Source organism: Pelophylax lessonae (genome assembly GCF_965119305.1).
Source record: "Pelophylax lessonae genome assembly, chromosome: 5".
Taxonomy (NCBI): Eukaryota; Metazoa; Chordata; class Amphibia; order Anura; family Ranidae; genus Pelophylax; species Pelophylax lessonae.
This window is the reverse complement of record NC_138772.1, coordinates 448,915,545-448,933,838: the sequence shown is the minus strand read 5'-3', so window position 1 is coordinate 448,933,838 and position 18,294 is coordinate 448,915,545. Positions and strand designations below refer to the sequence as shown.

The window sequence follows — 18,294 nt, the reverse complement described above, 5'->3', positions numbered from 1 at the left end:
TACTGTGTAATTGGAAACTTTTACTGGGATGTTTCACCTGCAGTGAATATTTGGTGAATGTCACATCAACTGCTTAAAAAAATATGCTCCAAAACGTTAAAAATAAATCATGCATTTTAATGAATTTATGCTTAGGTATGAAATTGCAAAAAGTAGACATTTTCATTGTATTTGGTGAGTTTAGCAGTTCCACATTTTGAAACTACATCCTGCTTTTTAATTAGACTGGAGTTCTTGTATAGCCTAAGGTATATTAAAATATTTTGTGCTTAAAGTTCCCTTTACAATGATAATGTTAATTAATATATCATTTAAGACGATATTCTGAGTGATCCCATTTGCATTCCAATTATGTTGTTAAGTAATTTAACATGAAAACACTGCTTAGGCCTCCTGATCAAATAAACCTAAAGGAAAAAAATCTGACAAAAAACAATTTTGCTATTTATGATGATTAGCTATACCATATTGAACTTCTGTCTTGATGCAATGCAATGTAAAGATGCAATTGGTTGTTGGAATATGCCAGACATAAGTGGTCTTTATTGGTAATGAAATCCATGTGGAAATGTTGAACCTGATTAGTCACTTATCCACGATCATAAAGAAGAAATATTGACTGGAAAGTAATACACAGTAGGACATTAATCATGTAGATTGCAAACTCATGGCAATTGGCACTATTTACGTGGCGATCAATTACTGTACTTTGGGTAAATAACAGTGGGACATTATCATTGACAACGTTTTTGGCAAGTTAACACATTAAACATCAGTCTTCACACTAGTATTTGTGGTTGTTAAACCTTGCCTGTTTTTTTTTTTTTTTTACTTTATTATTTTTTAATAAGAAATGCAAAAAACAATCTTTTATGCACAGCAAAAATCTGCAGTGAATTATAGCACAAAAAAAATAAAAAATATTCTCTTAATTGAAACCAACAAAGACCTCTCAACAGAAAACATTTTACTTCAGTTGCATAACGATTCCAGTGTTGGTAAGCCTTGCAACACATGTAATCATCCAATGTGTTGTAACGCAAACCTTTGTACCACCGGGCCAGCTAAAAGTAAGGTTGCAGTTCTGCAACATAATGTAAGTCTGTACAAGTCCTCAAAGCAATATACTGTGAAGGAAGTACCTGTGTCCCAATTGATGGGTTCCATGTATATACCTTGTTTATCTATTCTCCATCTTCTAGCTAACATATATATATACACATATAGGCTTCCTTAAAGCTTACAGCACCTCATTTCCACCTGCTTTTTTTCTTAATGCATGCATTGACACTTAATCCTTCCCTTTGCAAACGCTACATTGCCTTTAAACGCTCCAAAACACATCTACAGTCGTGGATTACAGGATCAAGAATGTCAGGCTTTGCAATACACTGGCTCTTAAGAAGGGCTTTCATTATTACACACTGCTGCTGAGTCATTATATATTTTGTTACAAAAGGTAGTTCCTGAACTATTTAACTAAGCAGTTCTTCATGCCATGCAAAATAAATAGTTTGTGGATGTCTTTGAGGCTTTTCCTTTTGCGTTCACAGGCATTACCAACCTTAGTGCTTTTAAAAAAAAAAAGTCATTATTGCTTTTGCAACTAGTCACATGCTGGTCTCACGTGTCTGACAATAACCTGTTTCTCCAGTCTCTGAGTGAATTTCTGGGACAAATAGATGATTTTCTACTTTGCTTTCCTCCTGATTATTGTCCTGTTTAATGTCCTCTCCTGCCAGGTATATGTCCTGAGTACAGTTTTGACTGATATTTTTCTGCAGGGAGACTGTATCAGATTCTGTGGGTACACTAGTTCCTTCATTCTGCTCCTCAATGCAGTTGGTTTTGATGTCCTCCTGAGTATCATGCTTTGAGCCACATACCTGCATGAAGTCATCATCTTCTGTGTCTATTTCTGTAAAGCTGCTTCTCTTCTTTGAAGAAAGTGAAAAAAGTTTTGGATTTCGAGAAGGTGATATTGGAGGTCTTGCAAGTCCACCGGGTGATTCAGCTTTTGCCTGTGTCGGTTCCTCTGAAGAAGAATAGTCTTGCAAAAAAAGTGTGCTTAGTTGAAGATGAGTGTACAGTGGGTGTTCTATTGTGTTTGTCGGCAATGTACTTGTAATACTTGCTGGATTTTGGAGAGTGCTGCTTTTTGATTGCTTTGAATTTATTCTCAGAGATCTTGATCTTACGGGGTTATTTCCCTTCATGGAACCCTGATCACTTTCTACCTCATTATTGATCTGATCTTGTAGAAGTATTTTGGGGGTTCCAGAAGGTTCTGACAACTTATACTCAAATGTGACATCTTTTGGAGCAAAACCTGTGTATTTCGAACGTGGCAAAAATTGAGACACTTTGACTTCATGGCTGCCTTCTTCAGGCACAGTGTATGAAGGGAACCTAATTTCAAGGTTACTTCCAGGAAATGGTGTAAGGGGGGATCGTTCAGCTTCTGTGAAATCTGTTGCACAACTGGCAAAACTGTCAATGCTAGACACACTTCTCATATCTGTAATGATATCTTTTGGGGCAACCGATAGCTGGTTCCTCTTTGCTGACACGTCTTCCATTTCTATTTCCTCCTCATATGCAGGAGGGATGACAGAGTGCTCTTGATATGAAGAATTAACACTAGGATGTGACTGTGCTTTTGTGATCTCATTGTACAGCTCCTCTAGCTTCTGGGCACTGAGATGCTGTGGGCTGGATGAAGAATTGTTTAATAGTTCCTGAGAGTCATGTTGACTGACCTCCTGATATTTATTGTCAAATGATTTATTTGAACTTGTCTCTGACATTGTCCTCCGTGCCCATTTCCATCGGCTTGGGGACAAATGATTATCATTACCTTTCTCTATTTTATTAGTTCCGTCTGCAGACTTATCTACAACAATATCGATCAATTCCATGCTGCGAGCAAATGCATCTTTGAGATTCATGGAAACAATACTTCCATTCCTTTTCGCTCTTTCAAGAGCTTCTCTCCTCTTAATTGCCTTTTCTTGCCTCTTCTGCTCTTTGTAAAACTCTGAAAAATTGTTTACTATGATTGGAATAGGCAGGGCAATCACTAAAACTCCAGCAATGCAGCAGAGACCCCCAACTATTTTGCCAAGTAGTGTCTTGGGATAGATGTCTCCATAGCCCACGGTAGTCATTGTTATGGTAGCCCACCAAAACGATGCTGGTATACTTGTAAATTTTGTAGCATCTTCATCCTTCTCAGCAAAAAATACCAAGCTAGAGAATATCATTATCCCCATGGCTAAAAATAATATCAGTAATCCTAATTCATTATAACTTCTCCTAAGCGTGAATCCCAGGGACTGAAGACCTGTTGAATGTCTGGCGAGTTTGAGAATACGTAATATCCTCATAATTCTGAATATCTGAACCACACGTCGGACATTCTGAAATTGAAGCACACTTTTGTTGGATTCTGTTAGGAAAATTGTAACATAATATGGCAAAATAGCCAACAAATCTATAATGTTTAGTGGACCCTTAAAGAACTTCCATTTGTTTGGGGATGAAAGAAAGCGCAGGAGATATTCCATGGTGAACCAAGCTATGCATACAGCTTCAACATGTGCAAGCTGTGGATTGTCATTTAGTTGTCCAAACTCATCCGGTTCCTGCAAATCAGGCAGAGTGTTCAATGATAATGCAATGGTTGAAAGCACGATGAACAGGATTGATATAATTGCCAAGATCTAGAAAAAGAACAAAAAATAAAATATGTTAGCTGTTTGTCATCTGTATTTTTCATACATTTTACTGTACTTTTAAAGGTGTATTAAAGAGTCATTATAACTTTAATTTACAATTTAATTTGAAACTGGCTTTAAAAGTAGTTTGTCACCCCAGCTAATTTGAGACAGTTGAAACCAAGGGAGTCCACATGGGTGTAGTCTATACCCTCTATAAGGGCCATGTGCTATGTGGCCTCCAGATGTGCTGTAGCAAAGAGAGAAAACTTTAATATTCTAGTATTCTATAGATAAAAGTGAGAAGAAGGATGATGCACCTTTGGATCACATAATTTTTACAAATTATTTTTGACCCCCCCCCCCCCCCAATGTTTTATAATTTGACAATGTACACCAGAGTGTGATCTTTTTTAATGAGAAATAGGCACATTTGAGGTTTTTAGTTGATATAAGAAAATCACATATATGCTCCTCTGCCGGTAATTAAAAAAGGTTCCTGGTCAGTCCTGTAAATCTGTAAAGATTTTGTTGTAATTATGGTAAATTGAAGGGCTATTATACCTTTATTTACAATACCATTTGAAGCTGGCTGTAAAATTAAACTGAATCCCCCCCCCCCCCAGCTAATCTAGGACAGCTGAAGCCAAGGGAGACCACACTGGCTATTCCCTCTATGAGGTCTTTGTGCAGTCCCTGGCTCCATGGTTTCCAGATGTCCAGGAGTGAGGGCAGATTACTTTAATATTCTAGTATTCTATGGTCAAAAGTGATAGGGATGATGCACCTTTATATCACATCATTTTTTTACTAATTATTTTTGACCCCCCCCCCCCCCCAGGGTTTTAATAATTTTACACTATGTATACCAGAGTATGCATAAACACATTTTTTTAAAAAAATGAAAAATAGACATATTTGAGGTTTTTTGGTGACATAATAAAATCACATATATGCTCCTCTTCCACTAATTAAAAAAGATCTCCGGTCAGTGCTGTAAATCTGTAAAAATGTTGTTGAAAATCTAAACGTTTTCTAGATCTAACATATGCTGCAGACTGAGGATGAATATACTTGAAGCAACTGTGGCAGGTTTAAAAAGAAAATTGAGAATAAAGGGCCCTGCCATGGAAGAGCACTAATACTCACTTGTCCAGTGGCCAATGTCTCATACCTTCCCTTCTTTCAAGGGCTGTAGCCTCCATGAACCACTTTCAAATCAGACATTTTAAGGAGTATGGGGCACCTTTGTCCCTCTCCACATACAGTACCTTGGTTCTATCCCCCCAAAACTTCTTCTTACTGAAGAACTCAGTAGTAATGTAGGGATCTAGGGGTCGAGGGATGAAACCACAGCATGCAGCAGGAAGCACAAGCTGACACACCAGAAGCATAGAATACCAAAGCATTTCATAAAAGTTGCAGCAATGAAATGGAAAGAAGATAGTAGCAGCAACAGAATACCAGTGAAGTTAGTATACATGCCTTTCTATTGCATGGACTTTTAATCTAGATTTATTTTGAAATGGACAGGGTAGTTAGAGCCCCTGATAGAATTTTTTTGCCATTTATGTCCCTATTGGCAAAATTTCCTTTCCCTTGATGTCAGGACAGAAAGTGGTAGAAAGTGTCTCCAATAGGGCGCAGACAAATTCCATTTTAAGGCGGAGTTCCAGCCCCCTTCACAAATTTAAAGCGAGCAGCTACACCTACTGTAGCTGCTGACTTTTAATATTAGGACACTTACCTGTCCTGGAATCCAGGAATGTCGGCACCACATTGGCTGTCGGGTGCTGCTGCCGCCATTGCCGGTAAGAGAACCCAGCAGTGAAGCCTTGTTGTTTGACACCCGGTTCCCTACTGTGCATGAGTGAAGTGCTCTGCGCTCATTTACTGGCCCCGCCGCTGGAAGGACGAGGGAGGAGGGCCTAACTGGTAACGTACCTCACTGCAACAAAGTCTGACGGAAGTGGGGAGAGGGTACCTGTCAAAAACAGGTACCTGCTCCCCTTCCCCCCCAGAAAGGTGCAAATTGTGGCCCAGAGGGGGGAAGATTTAGATAAGCAGAGGTTATACTTTTGGGTGGAACCCCGTTTTAAGGACAGGGAGGAAGGGAAGGGATAGAACCTTGGACAAAGGTTTGATTTCTGTATTCAAGGTGTCACAGGAACATTAGGAGAATAAGAGAAGGGAACTCTCTCCAAAAAGGTCACGGACTGGAAAAACAATGTAATATACGTTTGAATTGTCCCACACTATCCAAAAACAGTAATAAGCTTTAATTCAACAATATTCATATTCACAAATTATGGCGGAGAAAGAAAAAATTTGATGATATGTACAAGGAAACATAATAAATACAGATTCACCATGGTCTTATTTTAATAGAAAAAAAACAGTAATGTCACTGAAAACACCACATTTAGCATAGCCATAGTAAAATATGCTCCAGTTTTCTATTTAATTCAGCACCAATAGACTCTTTCTTTTACTGCAGCACATATAAATTAAACCCAACTAGTTTAAACCTGTAGAGATCCAGCAAAAGTAGGGAGTCTGCAGAAACACAGCTTACATGTACAGAGATTAATTGCATTATTTACATGTATTATTGCAACCTTGTGCCTGCTGGGGAAGCTTAAAACTCTGCAGTAGCAGAATGCTAAAATATAAATGGCAGATCAATAGCGTCTACCAGATTTGTAAAGTTTAATAACAGCAGCACATACAGAAATATGACTAAGCATTGTAATAATATAATTAAATGCAGCGGGTTTCTGGAGTTAGGTACACGATGTTAGAAAGAAATGAAAAAAAAAATACTACTGGAAATGTTAAATAGCTGAAGGGAAGCTAAAGAAGAGCTCTATCATATTGACATATTACTTATAAAATATCCTACGCAACTTATCTTTTGTTATGTTTCCCCCATGTTTTAGGGCTCATTCAGACAGGCAATTAGTCTAGTCCTCTGGCAGATGCATGTGCATCCACCTTAGAGCTGTGCACAGGCAGCCAATTGAAGTGAATGCACATGCAGCGGTTGCTTGAACACAATCGCATGTTGAAATCTGACGAGGTCAGGGTGCAGGTGTATGGATCTGAATGCAATGTGTCAGTGTCCTCTGTCAGTAATATAGGTACTCAGCTTCTCTGCAGACAATGGGTACAAAAAATACAAACCAGGATAATAGCAAATTCATTGTAACAGTTAACATGTTGAACATTTTATCATATGTATAGATTAGATCAAGATTTGTAATTTGCCTAGAGTTTTTTTCAAATACTTAATATTTTAATGATTTTCATAACACTCCCTCCTTCTTTTAGATCAACCTCTACCAATACCTAGTGGCTGGTTTGACAGGTAAGGGTGACTAACATATCATTAGGGGATAAAAATTTTAAATGTTTAAATTTCTATCACAAAGGAGCCAGAATATATTAATAATCTGCCGACCACAGAATTTTTCCAAATTTGTCATTCTTCGTCCTTCATGCTCAAGGAACTGTCTTGAATGGGTTGCAGAATTCTAACTCTCTAAAAAAAGCATACACAAAAAACTGGTGCCACCTGGGAAATGAAGTGAGCTAAAATCTACCTTTTAAAGTATATGTAAACCCAATTAATTAAGTCTTATACAAGCTTTGAACTAATAATATAATTGCAAAAGATATTTTTAACATTTTTAAATGTGCAGCTTTCATTCAAATAATATCTGGTGATCTTGCCATGGAGGTCCTTATTCAGGTATTTCCTGTTATAGTGTGACTAAGGTTTGTCCCTTTCTCTAAATTGCGCTCGATTCTAATCACCCTCTCACACAGGCTTTCGATAGGGATATAAGTGGCTATTTCAACACAAATCACACAGACATGGCCCTATCCATTACAATGCATGTGCTTCTACTATGGAGGCTCTCAAAAATGTATAGAGTTAGGACTGCGGATAATAATGGGGTGCCTTTTTGTGGTCTCCTTAGCTTACGCAGGTAATTTCAAATGTGTGCTAACTAAATCCCTGTTTTCAATGCAAACTTTTAGAAGGTTAATTCAGTTGGTAGCAGGTTGGCTGGCGAGTTGAGCTGGAAATTTTCTTTGTTTTGTTTTTCATGCATTGCCCATCCATGAACTCCTTGCTGTGAAGGCCAGTTATAGGTGGGGGCAGTGGCCAGGCCATTTGTTTGTGCTGTTGGAATACTGGTTAGGGGTTGCACTGGACACCTTTGGTGCCATGATGCTATATGCTGGGTGTCCAGTGCACCCCTGTGCCTTCAAGGAGAAGTGAGCTCCTTCCAGGCTCACCTGCCCTCTGCCTATCCATTATAATGCATGTGCTTCTACTATGGAGGCTCTCAAAAATGTATAGCGTTAGGACTGCGGATAATAATGGGTTACCTTGTTGCAAGTTCTGCAAGGCACAAGGCTTACGCATATATTTGCAAATGTGTGCAATCTATACCCCTGTTTTTAACATACACTAATAGACAGATAATTCGGTTGGTAGCAGGTAGGCTGGCGAGTTGAGCTGGGAATTTTCTTTGGTTTTGTTTTACGCAGTTGTCACCAATCCAGGTTGAGACATGCCATGCAGCTATTGCTGGGCTACATGCATGTAGACAGAAAGTGGATGCAATAAGGCTGTAGGAAATCAGCAGCACTGAGATGCAACAAAGGATGGCAATGGTAAAACAAAATATTTTATTTTAAAAAAGTAAAAATTTTTTGTTATACAATGCTTCATCAAACTAAATGTCATTCATTTAGGGTTTACAATAGGGATCCACCGAATCATTTTTTCATTGCCGATACCGATATTTTGGTCATCGCGTATCGGTATCGGCCGATGTGGGCCGATATTTTCGTACAAAAAAAATAAAAGACCCTAAACCCCTCCTCCGCATTTAAAAGCATTCAAAACGTCAAGTTTGGCTGTTTTGAATGCTGTAATTTTTTTAATCTGGGACCAGTACCCATTGTCATCACTGGCACCAGCGTCATGACATCACTTCTGGATTTTTGCATGGAGACCCGATCAGAGCCGAATGCGGCTTTGATTGGGTCTTCGGCGGCCATGCAGGTAGGATGCCTTGGTCTCCCGGTGGGACGGGAGACACTGGAGAGCCGCGGAACGCGGCGGGAGGGGGGGGACGTCTCCTCCCGCTCCTTGTAATGACAGCCGAGCGGCTTCTCAGCCGCATTGGTTGTCATTACAAGACAGCCGACCATCGGCTATGGACGCCGGTACCGGGGTGATGCCTCTAGCTGCAGGAATTACTCCGGTACATGCACTTTCTTAAATATCGATAATATCGGCCACCTTGGTAGCCGATTCTGATATATCAGGGAAAGTGCAGATCGGCTCTTGATATATCGGCTTTGCCGATAATTGGTCGCTCTCTAGTTTACATCAACTGTCTCTACTCTTTCCAAAACTAAAAAAAAAAAAAAAACCTTTGTAGATTTCTACTGTCTTTTAAAAATTGTCCCATATAATTTTTAGGTCACAATGGTTCCTTTCCTGACCAATAGATGGCAATGATCTATTTAACTTACAAAAGGCAAAAAGGTTGAAGTTGTTTCAAAAGTCAACAGCATCTTGTGAATGTACTAATAGCAAAAGGATAAAACAACAAGCTGCAACCCCTAATATATATTTATCAGCATGCATTTTTTTGGACTTTTTATTATAGGTTTGCACAAGCATTTTAATAAAACAATCAAAAAAAATAAAGCAAGCCTTCTGGACTGTACTCTGAATACTTATAAAAAAAGCAGCTTAGTAAACGGCAAGCAGAAAACCCCAGGGCTTTGTTCTTCGAGCTGTGGATGTGATGAAAGTATTCCCCTGTGCTGCACTCCAAAAGGAACAGTCTCACCTGGCTGCTCGGCATATGCTTTGTTGTGTTTGCTTGTGCAAACTAACTTTACATATCCATTTTAACTCCTCACCAATTTCCAAGTGAAATCAGCTGTTTGCCTACTAATACTAAAAAAAAAAATCAATTGCTTCTGATGCCTGCAAAGGATAGGATTCCCCTCTGAATCAGAATAAACTAATAAACACACCTGCTCTTTGAATAAATTGGTGCAAACAGCAGAGATGATGTACGATCAATTGATACAATTAAATATAGTTAAATAGGTGAACTATGAAATCTTGGTGCTACAGGATGTTTTAATTTTCACATCACTGCTTTCTGCTTTCTCTTTCTTATTGAATGACTCTAATAGTGGCAATACACGCTTTAATAAATTATTGATTTCTTTTATAACCCATCTCTCCCAATATAAATAATTGATCAGTAGCCAACAACACAATCAATAAATATGACACACATAGCAAAGTGAAATTCGATCAAAGATATGGTCGTAAGTTATCATTTGTATTGCTGTTTCTACCATGCAACCTCATAATTTGATTGATTAAAATTCAATAGAATCTATGACTAAATCAGCTCAGTTTTGCCAATTGATACAAAAGGAATAATTATTTTCTGACCTGACTGATCGACTTAGTTTGATCGAATATGATGTAAACTAGATTTTGGATTTGATCATTTTGATCAAATCACAAATTAATTGCATAATAAAATTGAAGTGTGTATGACCACCATAAGAGCTTGTGTACATGGGCATATGCTTACAAACACATGCAAATTTATGTACATGCATATACGTATGAATTGGCCTTGGATATGTAGCCATTCTAGGTCAATGATATTACAAACATCCCTGCTCCTTTGTGTACATGAGGCTGCAGGACGGGGAATTCCTCAGACTTTGAGGATGGGGCCGGACGGGGATGAGATTATGTGACAGCTTTCCACAGGTTTGTGGAACTGTGTTCAGGCTAAATTCAGACCAAACCCAGCTCGTCCCTAGTCATTAGCATTAACACAGCAGTTTCAGATCCATGCACCTTCTCTTATTCGCATGTCAGATTTTGACATGTAGATGTGTCTGCGTCCACGTCTATGGGTTGCCTGTGCTCAGCACTGAGGTGGATGCAGATGCAGCGAAAAGCTCCTCAGCGACTGTCTGAATGAGCCCTTAGGCTACATGCACACTAGGCGTTTAGCTCATGGTCTGAAGAAGAATTTTAGGTTCCCCTAAACCTCCCTGGATATTTTAAGAAAATGGAAAAATGTGATTTAAGCAAATCAACCAGTATATTCAGATAAAGAGCAATAGTTCATATGCAAATTAGCCAGCTAATAAACTTTCCAATGATTTCTTGCATTGGTGTCTGGATTACACTAACAGGATCGGATCGGATAGCAGCGGATGACAGTGGAGATGTCACCGCTGACATCCGGTGCTCCATAGGGGTGCATGGAGTGTTTGATTGGGTCCACCTGAATAACTGAGAGGCAGACCTGATCAGAAAGCCAGTGTGAAATGGGCCCTAACCAGTTCCAGCCTCCGGGCGCACTAGACACCCAAAAAAATGTATTCATAGTACACAGGGCATGTCTAGTATGTCCAGTCCTTCTGCCCTGCTGCCAAGATCCCCCTTGTTCCCAGTACACGGCAAATCAGCTCTGATTAATCACAGCTGCATTGCCGAGCACACAGAAAAGGTCGTCAGCAGGATCTGTAAAACAACAAAAAAAGCAGCCTAGCAATGTTTATCAACAGAATACAGAAAGCTACAATGAAAATGGTTTCATTTTGTAATTTTCAGTTTTTTCATCTACAGATCAAAGGGATAAATTTAGATCTGCAGATGAGGTCAGTTAAAGCAACCTGACAAGTAAAAAAAAAAAAAAGTAAATGTTCCTCTGTTGAGCCCCTTATTAACCCTTAGTTTACTCTAATCCGCTCTGATTAACTTCTTATTCTCCTCCATTTAAATATAATTTTCCTGGTGATTTTCTTTTTCTATTTCATTAACTAATATTTGAACTTTTTTCTTGTTTTTGTTATCTTTGTTCATTATTTTCGTTACACCTTTTAAACGTATCACACTGAAAAAAGCGCAACATTGAAAAAACCTACTTTATTCATTAGTAAATAACTTTGCAATGTGTTGTACCAAAATCATAATTTTAGTGTTTGCAGAATAAAATGCACACTTTTTTGAGCAGTAACACTATTTTTTTTTAAACTAACACTGCTTAAAAAAAAAGTGTCTTTTGTTTAGTTTTATTACGTTTAATTGTCTAAAGATTGCAAGAAAAAAAATAAAAATAAATGTTGCAGGACAATATTAAAAAAAGAAAGACCTGTTTGTCCTTAAAAAAAAAACAATATTTGTATTACATTGTTATCTTAAGAAATGACAAAATCATCGCTGAATAAACAGGCTCATAACAGAAATTAGAAAATTGCTTTGGTCTGTAAGGGGTGAACAGGTGTGAGAGCTGAAGTAGTTTTAAATAAAGTCTAGAAATATCTGTATCCCTTGTTCCAGGTCAGTGTAAAGCCAGAGCATCTAAATGACAGCCAGGCATCCAGCACTAAGAGTGAGAAAACAGCTACAATGCATGCTTGTATAAGTGCCTAGTTGTATTCCGGGACATATTACATAATAGAAGAACAGCAATGGCAGCCTATAGGTTTTCTCCTGAAGGACTTCCTTTAAATAATCTCCAAACATTTTTACCGGGCTTTACACTCAGAGACTAGATTAAATTATATTGTGTGCAGTTGGTGGTTGTCTCCACAACACACATAGGCAATATAGTGTTGTAGGCATGCTTCTGATTCTGTTACAGGACTAATGGCACTTTTCCACTGCAAGTACTGGCTTGGCTCTATTCTGCCCTGCTTGGCCCAGTACTACTGCTGGTATCACATGGTACGGTGTTGGAACGGTTCGGTACGGTATGGTATGGTATGCTTTTCCACTAAAGTAGTACTAAAGTTAAGTGGGTGGGATGTGGGTGGGATAACATTGATTCTCTGACCAATCAGTGGCTAGTAGTGACTGCATGCAAAGGATTGTGGGATATGGTACCGGGTATGGTACCTCTTGGAACCACAATCGAGGTGGTACTGTTTTTGAGAGCCGTACCGTTCGGTTCCATGCAGTGGAAAAGCGCCACCGTACCGAACCGTTCCTACACCGTACCATGCGGTACCAGCAGTGGAAAAGCACAAAAGCGAGCCGAACCATTCGGTTCCATGCAGTGGAAAAGCGCCATAAGAGTATACTTAGTAGTTGTAATTTTTCCTCCAAGCAGGCCAAAACATTCAAAGCAAAAACTAGACACCGTTAAATGGCTGTAGTGCTTTTATGACTGAAATTTATGACCTGTCTAATGTTGTCTTTTAAGACCACAGCTCCCGTTTGTACCAGCAGGATTATACAATATTTTGATGATTGACTTTATTTAAAATGAACGGCAACTAGCTATAGGTACATCACATGGTGTAATAATGCCAGTTCTATTTGTGAATTCAATAGCACAATAGAAATGCTATTGTTTCACACGGCACGCTATAAGCCATTGTGCTGCAGTTCTACCCCTGTAGTGAATCATTACAATGTAAAGTGGTTCAAGAGAGAAAAAAGTACATAGGTTTAAATGTTGCCGATTTCCAGACAAACTGATTTATATTCATACAAGCTCTAAGTGAATTCTGATTAATATGTTTCCTCTGTGATAAGTGTATTCTTTATAACGGTAAATTCAAAGCCTGTTGCCACTTGGGCTTAGTCATTTTGTATTGCTGTGAAGCTTTTTTTTTTTTCCTATTTCAACATCCTTTTAAATATTCTCTATGCAAACAAGATGTTTGAAGCTGTTCTTTGAAATGTTTTGTGTGAATTTTAACCAGATTCTATTCGAAGGAAGCAGCACTCGTTTTATTACCAAGAGTAGGAGATTATTATTACTGATACAAAGAGCAAGGTTCTTACAGCATTATGCATGAATCGTATATAATAAAAGAATTTCCTGCTTTTAATCTGAATGAACTCATAGAAAAAAATAACATCAAGAAAACTGCAATGACGAGTACCAAGCCTCAGACTTTCTATTGTTTCATTTTGATTGTCCAACTTCATATTGAGGGAGAATTGTTCACATATTTGTGGTAACATTTGGATTAATGATTTCAGAAATGACTTATAACATTTATTGTGTATGGGTTCTACCTGACAATTCCTGGCTGATAAGCGGAATTTAGTTGGCAAGGGTGGACGGTTGCTCATTGTTAGGGTTTCTCAACTGGGGCTCTGTACAATCCAAGGGTTTTCCAAGAGGTCCAAAGGGGTTCCTCCACTGTTGCAGAAAATTTATTTCCACTCAATGGTGATTTTACTTTTTCCTTTGCAGCTACTGCTTATACACTACTGCCAGGGGATGAATTGCAAATAAATGGCAGTCCCAGTTTCTGACGTTATACTGCAGGACACCAATTGGAAGAGCGGTTTGACTTTCCTAACAATGCCTGGGTGGTTTGGGTAGCTAGAAAGCAATTTGCCAGTGCTGATAGGGCAGGACTACAGACCAGTAGCTGGTGAGGAGAGCAAATCATCCCCGTCCATGAATTTTCTGAGGTTGCTTGGTCCCCTGAAAGAGGTCTAAAACTTCATTAGGTATATAAAGGGTGGCTGCCTACTGATCTATCCTGTGCAATCATGTAAAGTGCACCTATACCCAGGCCTATGATCAATAAAGTGCTAGACTATTTACATATTTGATATTGTAGTCCAAGACATCATCACTTAGCCCAGCATCAGTAGAAGACATTAAGAGAGTGGTGGCCTTACTTCTGCACATTGTGCAACACCAGAACAGCAATGCATTGTAGATTGCATTGGGAATGGGTGGGACAAACTAGGAGTCTGAAGGATCTGGGTCCTCCCAATACAACGAGCGGTGACGTAATAATGCTGCCACTGTTAGCCCCAAGCGACCATGGGGAAGTTACAAGACCAGTGGCTCAGGGAAGGAACGCAGTACATCCGGTTTTACAATCGGGGTGTTAGCTGCAATTATCCATGGGAAGGATGCATTTCAAAAAGAATTGATCAGTGGCTGCTGTCAAAAAAAAAAGAATGCCTTATTTGTTTTGACTTTTTAGAATGCTTTTTAAAAAGAAAAAAAATAATTAAAAATTTCTGGTTGGAGTTTAGCTTTAATGTGGAGTTATTCCTTTTCAAAGATCACAACAAAAACTTAAAAGTTGAGTTTCAGTCCATTTCTGACAGTTTAAAAACCTTCTGGTCGTTCACAATACAGGGCTTGCAGGTTGCCAAATTTCTGATGCAACAGAAATTTATAGGGACAAAGCTAAGATTTCAAAGCCAATGTTATGACCATAAAAAAATAATTTCTACCAAATGCTTATAGATACAGAGATGAATAAGAGCTTGTTTACATTTGATACTTTATTGTGCTTGATCCGGACAATGTTTCATTTTAGGGTGCATGTTACACAAAGGGTGCAGCCATTTTTCAGTTTTATCAGTTGTGTGCACTATTAGTTATTCACAAGTACAAGTAGGCTACATTTTCTTGAACATTTGATCACATTGCAAAATAGCAACCACCAATTTCTACTGCTGCCCAATACGTTGTAGCCATCGCCCTACAGCTATACCTGAAGAATGAACCAGAATCTCCACAAACACCTCCTCCATCATGGGGAGAATATCATAGGAGGACAGCTAACATCATCTGTCAGACATGGATTAAAATAAGCTAGGATCTTTCATTACATGTTCACAGACTACTTGTTTCATATATTTGCCCTCATTGTAATGAAAAGTGTTCATTCACATGACTAGCTTTGAAAACTGCATAGAGAAATGTAATAGAAGAATTAGTTATGTGCATGTGTGTGCATGACTACATGCTGAAAAGTTTAATCCAAATATGTATCCAATGCTACTAACAAACACTTTCTTAAAGGAAAACTATACTTTCACTACATTTTTAAGAAAGCCCAACTCCAAATTCTGTTCCCAACACCCCCCCATCCGTCTAAATTGATCCCTTTCTCCCTTCCGTGGCCCTCCTAGGCAATTTTTTTTTTAAATACTCACCACTTCTAAAGCCTTTGGGCCACATCTGACTTTAAAGGGTCCCCTTCAAGGCTGCGCGGGTCCCGCTCAAGGCTGAACAGTCCTTATGGGTGGTAGAGCATGCACCAATACACTGTGAATGAAGGGTGGAATGGTGACACTCCCTCAGGAGGTGGGGTCATGGGGAATACTGGTGAGGAAAAGCCATTGTGCTATATGCTGGCTCATCTGCCATCTGCCTATCCATTATAATGCATGTGCTTCTACTATGGAGACTCTCAAAATTTAGAAATAGAATTGCAGGAAATACTGGGGTGCCGTGAAGTGGCTCTGCAGCTCACGCATGTATTTGCAATTCTGTACAAACTAAACTCCTGTTTTTAATGCATACTTTTAGACAATTTGGTTGGTTGCAGGCTGGTCGGTAGGTTAAGCTTGGAATTTTCTGTGGTTTTGTTTGACATGCTTTGCCAGCCATGTGCTTCTTGCTGCAAGGGCCAGTTATAGGTGGGGGCAGTGGCCTTTTTTTTTTTTACTGGTTGGGTCATGTGGCCCTAAACTTACAGTATGCATAGCTCTCAACTGTCCCTGGTTTTGAGGGACTGTCCCTCATTCAGAATAAAATCCCTCTTTCCTCCTCTTTTGTCCCTCATTTTGGTCTGATCTATATAGTTGTATATAAAATGCATTGCTAAACCTTTCATCCAATTTCTAAATTGCTGCATTTGTAAATTCCAAGAGCCAATATAAAGGAAAAGTAGTGGTAAAAAAGCACTTGCGGGTGTAACCAATCAGTTTTTTTCTATAACAGTCTCCTTGTAGGGGGAGTGGCAGGGGGTGTGTCCTATACCTACATACTTTTGCTAATAGGTGTCGCTCATTCCCATCTCAAAAAGTTGGGAGATATGACAGTATGTGTGCAACTTCTCAGGTAGAGTAAACATTGGCATCCCTCAACTTGGAAAACTGAGAACAGTAATACATTTTAATAATTAGATTTGTGTAACCTACCAAATAATTAGTTTTTCTGTCTATTCAGGGCTCCACTGTACAGGGGTTACAAGAGCCCGATACCAAGTCAAACTCTAGTACTTAAAGTAGCTGCATTTAAAATACATTTAAAGCACAATTAGACCTATAAGCAAACATTTATTATATTGCAGCTTACAAATTCTTAGATGTGATGGCTGCATTAGTTTCCTTTTTTTTTTTTTAGACTTTTTTTTCTTTTTTCCATCTGGTAATCCAGCCAGCAAATCTGTTGTTTTTTACAGCTCCATCTGGTAATCCAGCCAGCAAAATCTGTTGTTTTTTACAGCTCAAACTCTCCAGTAGAATGCATCAGTTTACATGTACGAGACAAACCACTTAACACTGACAGGGGTGATTAAAATGATCAGCTTTTATGTATTCATGAAAAACCTTTAAATCAAAAGGAAAAAAAAAAAAAAAAATTTGCTGCAACTGATTATAAAGTGTGATCTGAAACTTGGCTACAATTTGCTAGTGGTTCCAAGGCTCCAGTTAAAAAAGATGGACAAAAAACACTGGTAATAGAGTTTTTTTTAGTAGCGTCTAGTTGTGTTAGCATTTTATTTGTGTTTTTGCAGTTCCATTAGGGTAGGGGTCTCCAAACTATGGCCCTCCAGTTGTTCAGAAACTACAATTCCCATCATGCCTAGTAATGTCTGTGAATGACAGAATTTTACAATGCCTTATGGGAGGTGTAGTTCCGCATCTGTTGGAGGGCCAATGTTTGGAGATCCCTGCATTAGGGGGAAAAAAAAAAAGAAGCTCAAAAAATGCTATTAGTAGCGTTAAGCAGTATTTTGGAGCGCTCAGCGTTTTTTCCTGCTCCAAGAAACTCTACGAAAGCAATATTTTTTTCTGCTGCTAGATACTGAAGCTCATAAAACGCTAATAGCCTAAATTAGTGTGCATGGACACATAGGTTAACACTAGCTTTCAGGAGCAGAAAAATAAATTGCTAATAACAGCTTTTAGGAGCTTAATAAAAATGCTAGTGTGCACGGAGCATTAATCTACTAATACATTTAACACTGCCCCCCTCCCCCCCAGACTGACCATGCTGCCGTGCCTCCTGTTCTTACTCCTCCAGAGTCGTGTTTCACTAATACAGGAGGTGTGTTACTGGCCAGGTCACCAGGTAAAAACGAAGGGAAAAACCAAAGAAAAGAAAACGGATGCAACCACATCTAACGATTGTTAAGCTGCATTATAATACAGTTTTGGTTTTAGGTTTAAAAATGATTTAATGGTTTTTACTGCATTTACTAATTAAATAATTCACATTTTTTGTCAGGGATTAAGCTTTAATGAAGACAGCTGCATTTAGGCATACAGTCAGGTTCATAAATATTGGGACATCGACACAATTCTAATCTTTTTGGTTCTATACACCACCACAATGGATTTGAAATGAAACAAACAAGATGTGATTTAACTGAAGACTTTCAGCTTTAATTTGAAGGTATTTACAAAAGTAAAGGGACAGATTAACAATCATAAATCAAACTTTCACTTTTTAATACTTGGTTGCAAATCCTTTGCAGTCAATTACAGCCTGAAGTCTGGAAC

At 38.6% G+C, this 18,294-nt stretch overlaps 1 protein-coding gene across 1 annotated transcript in view; it reads right to left on the bottom strand.

Annotated features, from left to right (window-relative positions):
* Positions 1 to 220: 220 nt before the first annotated feature.
* The window catches only part of KCNB2 (potassium voltage-gated channel subfamily B member 2), a 362,577-nt gene continuing 344,503 nt past the window's right edge, over positions 221 to 18,294 (bottom strand). Inside the window, exon 3 of the mRNA XM_082258708.1 lies at positions 221 to 3,722. Coding sequence (XP_082114834.1) covers positions 1,611 to 3,722 — 2,112 coding nt within the window. The 3' untranslated portion in view covers positions 221 to 1,610. The remainder of the gene's footprint in view (positions 3,723 to 18,294) is intronic.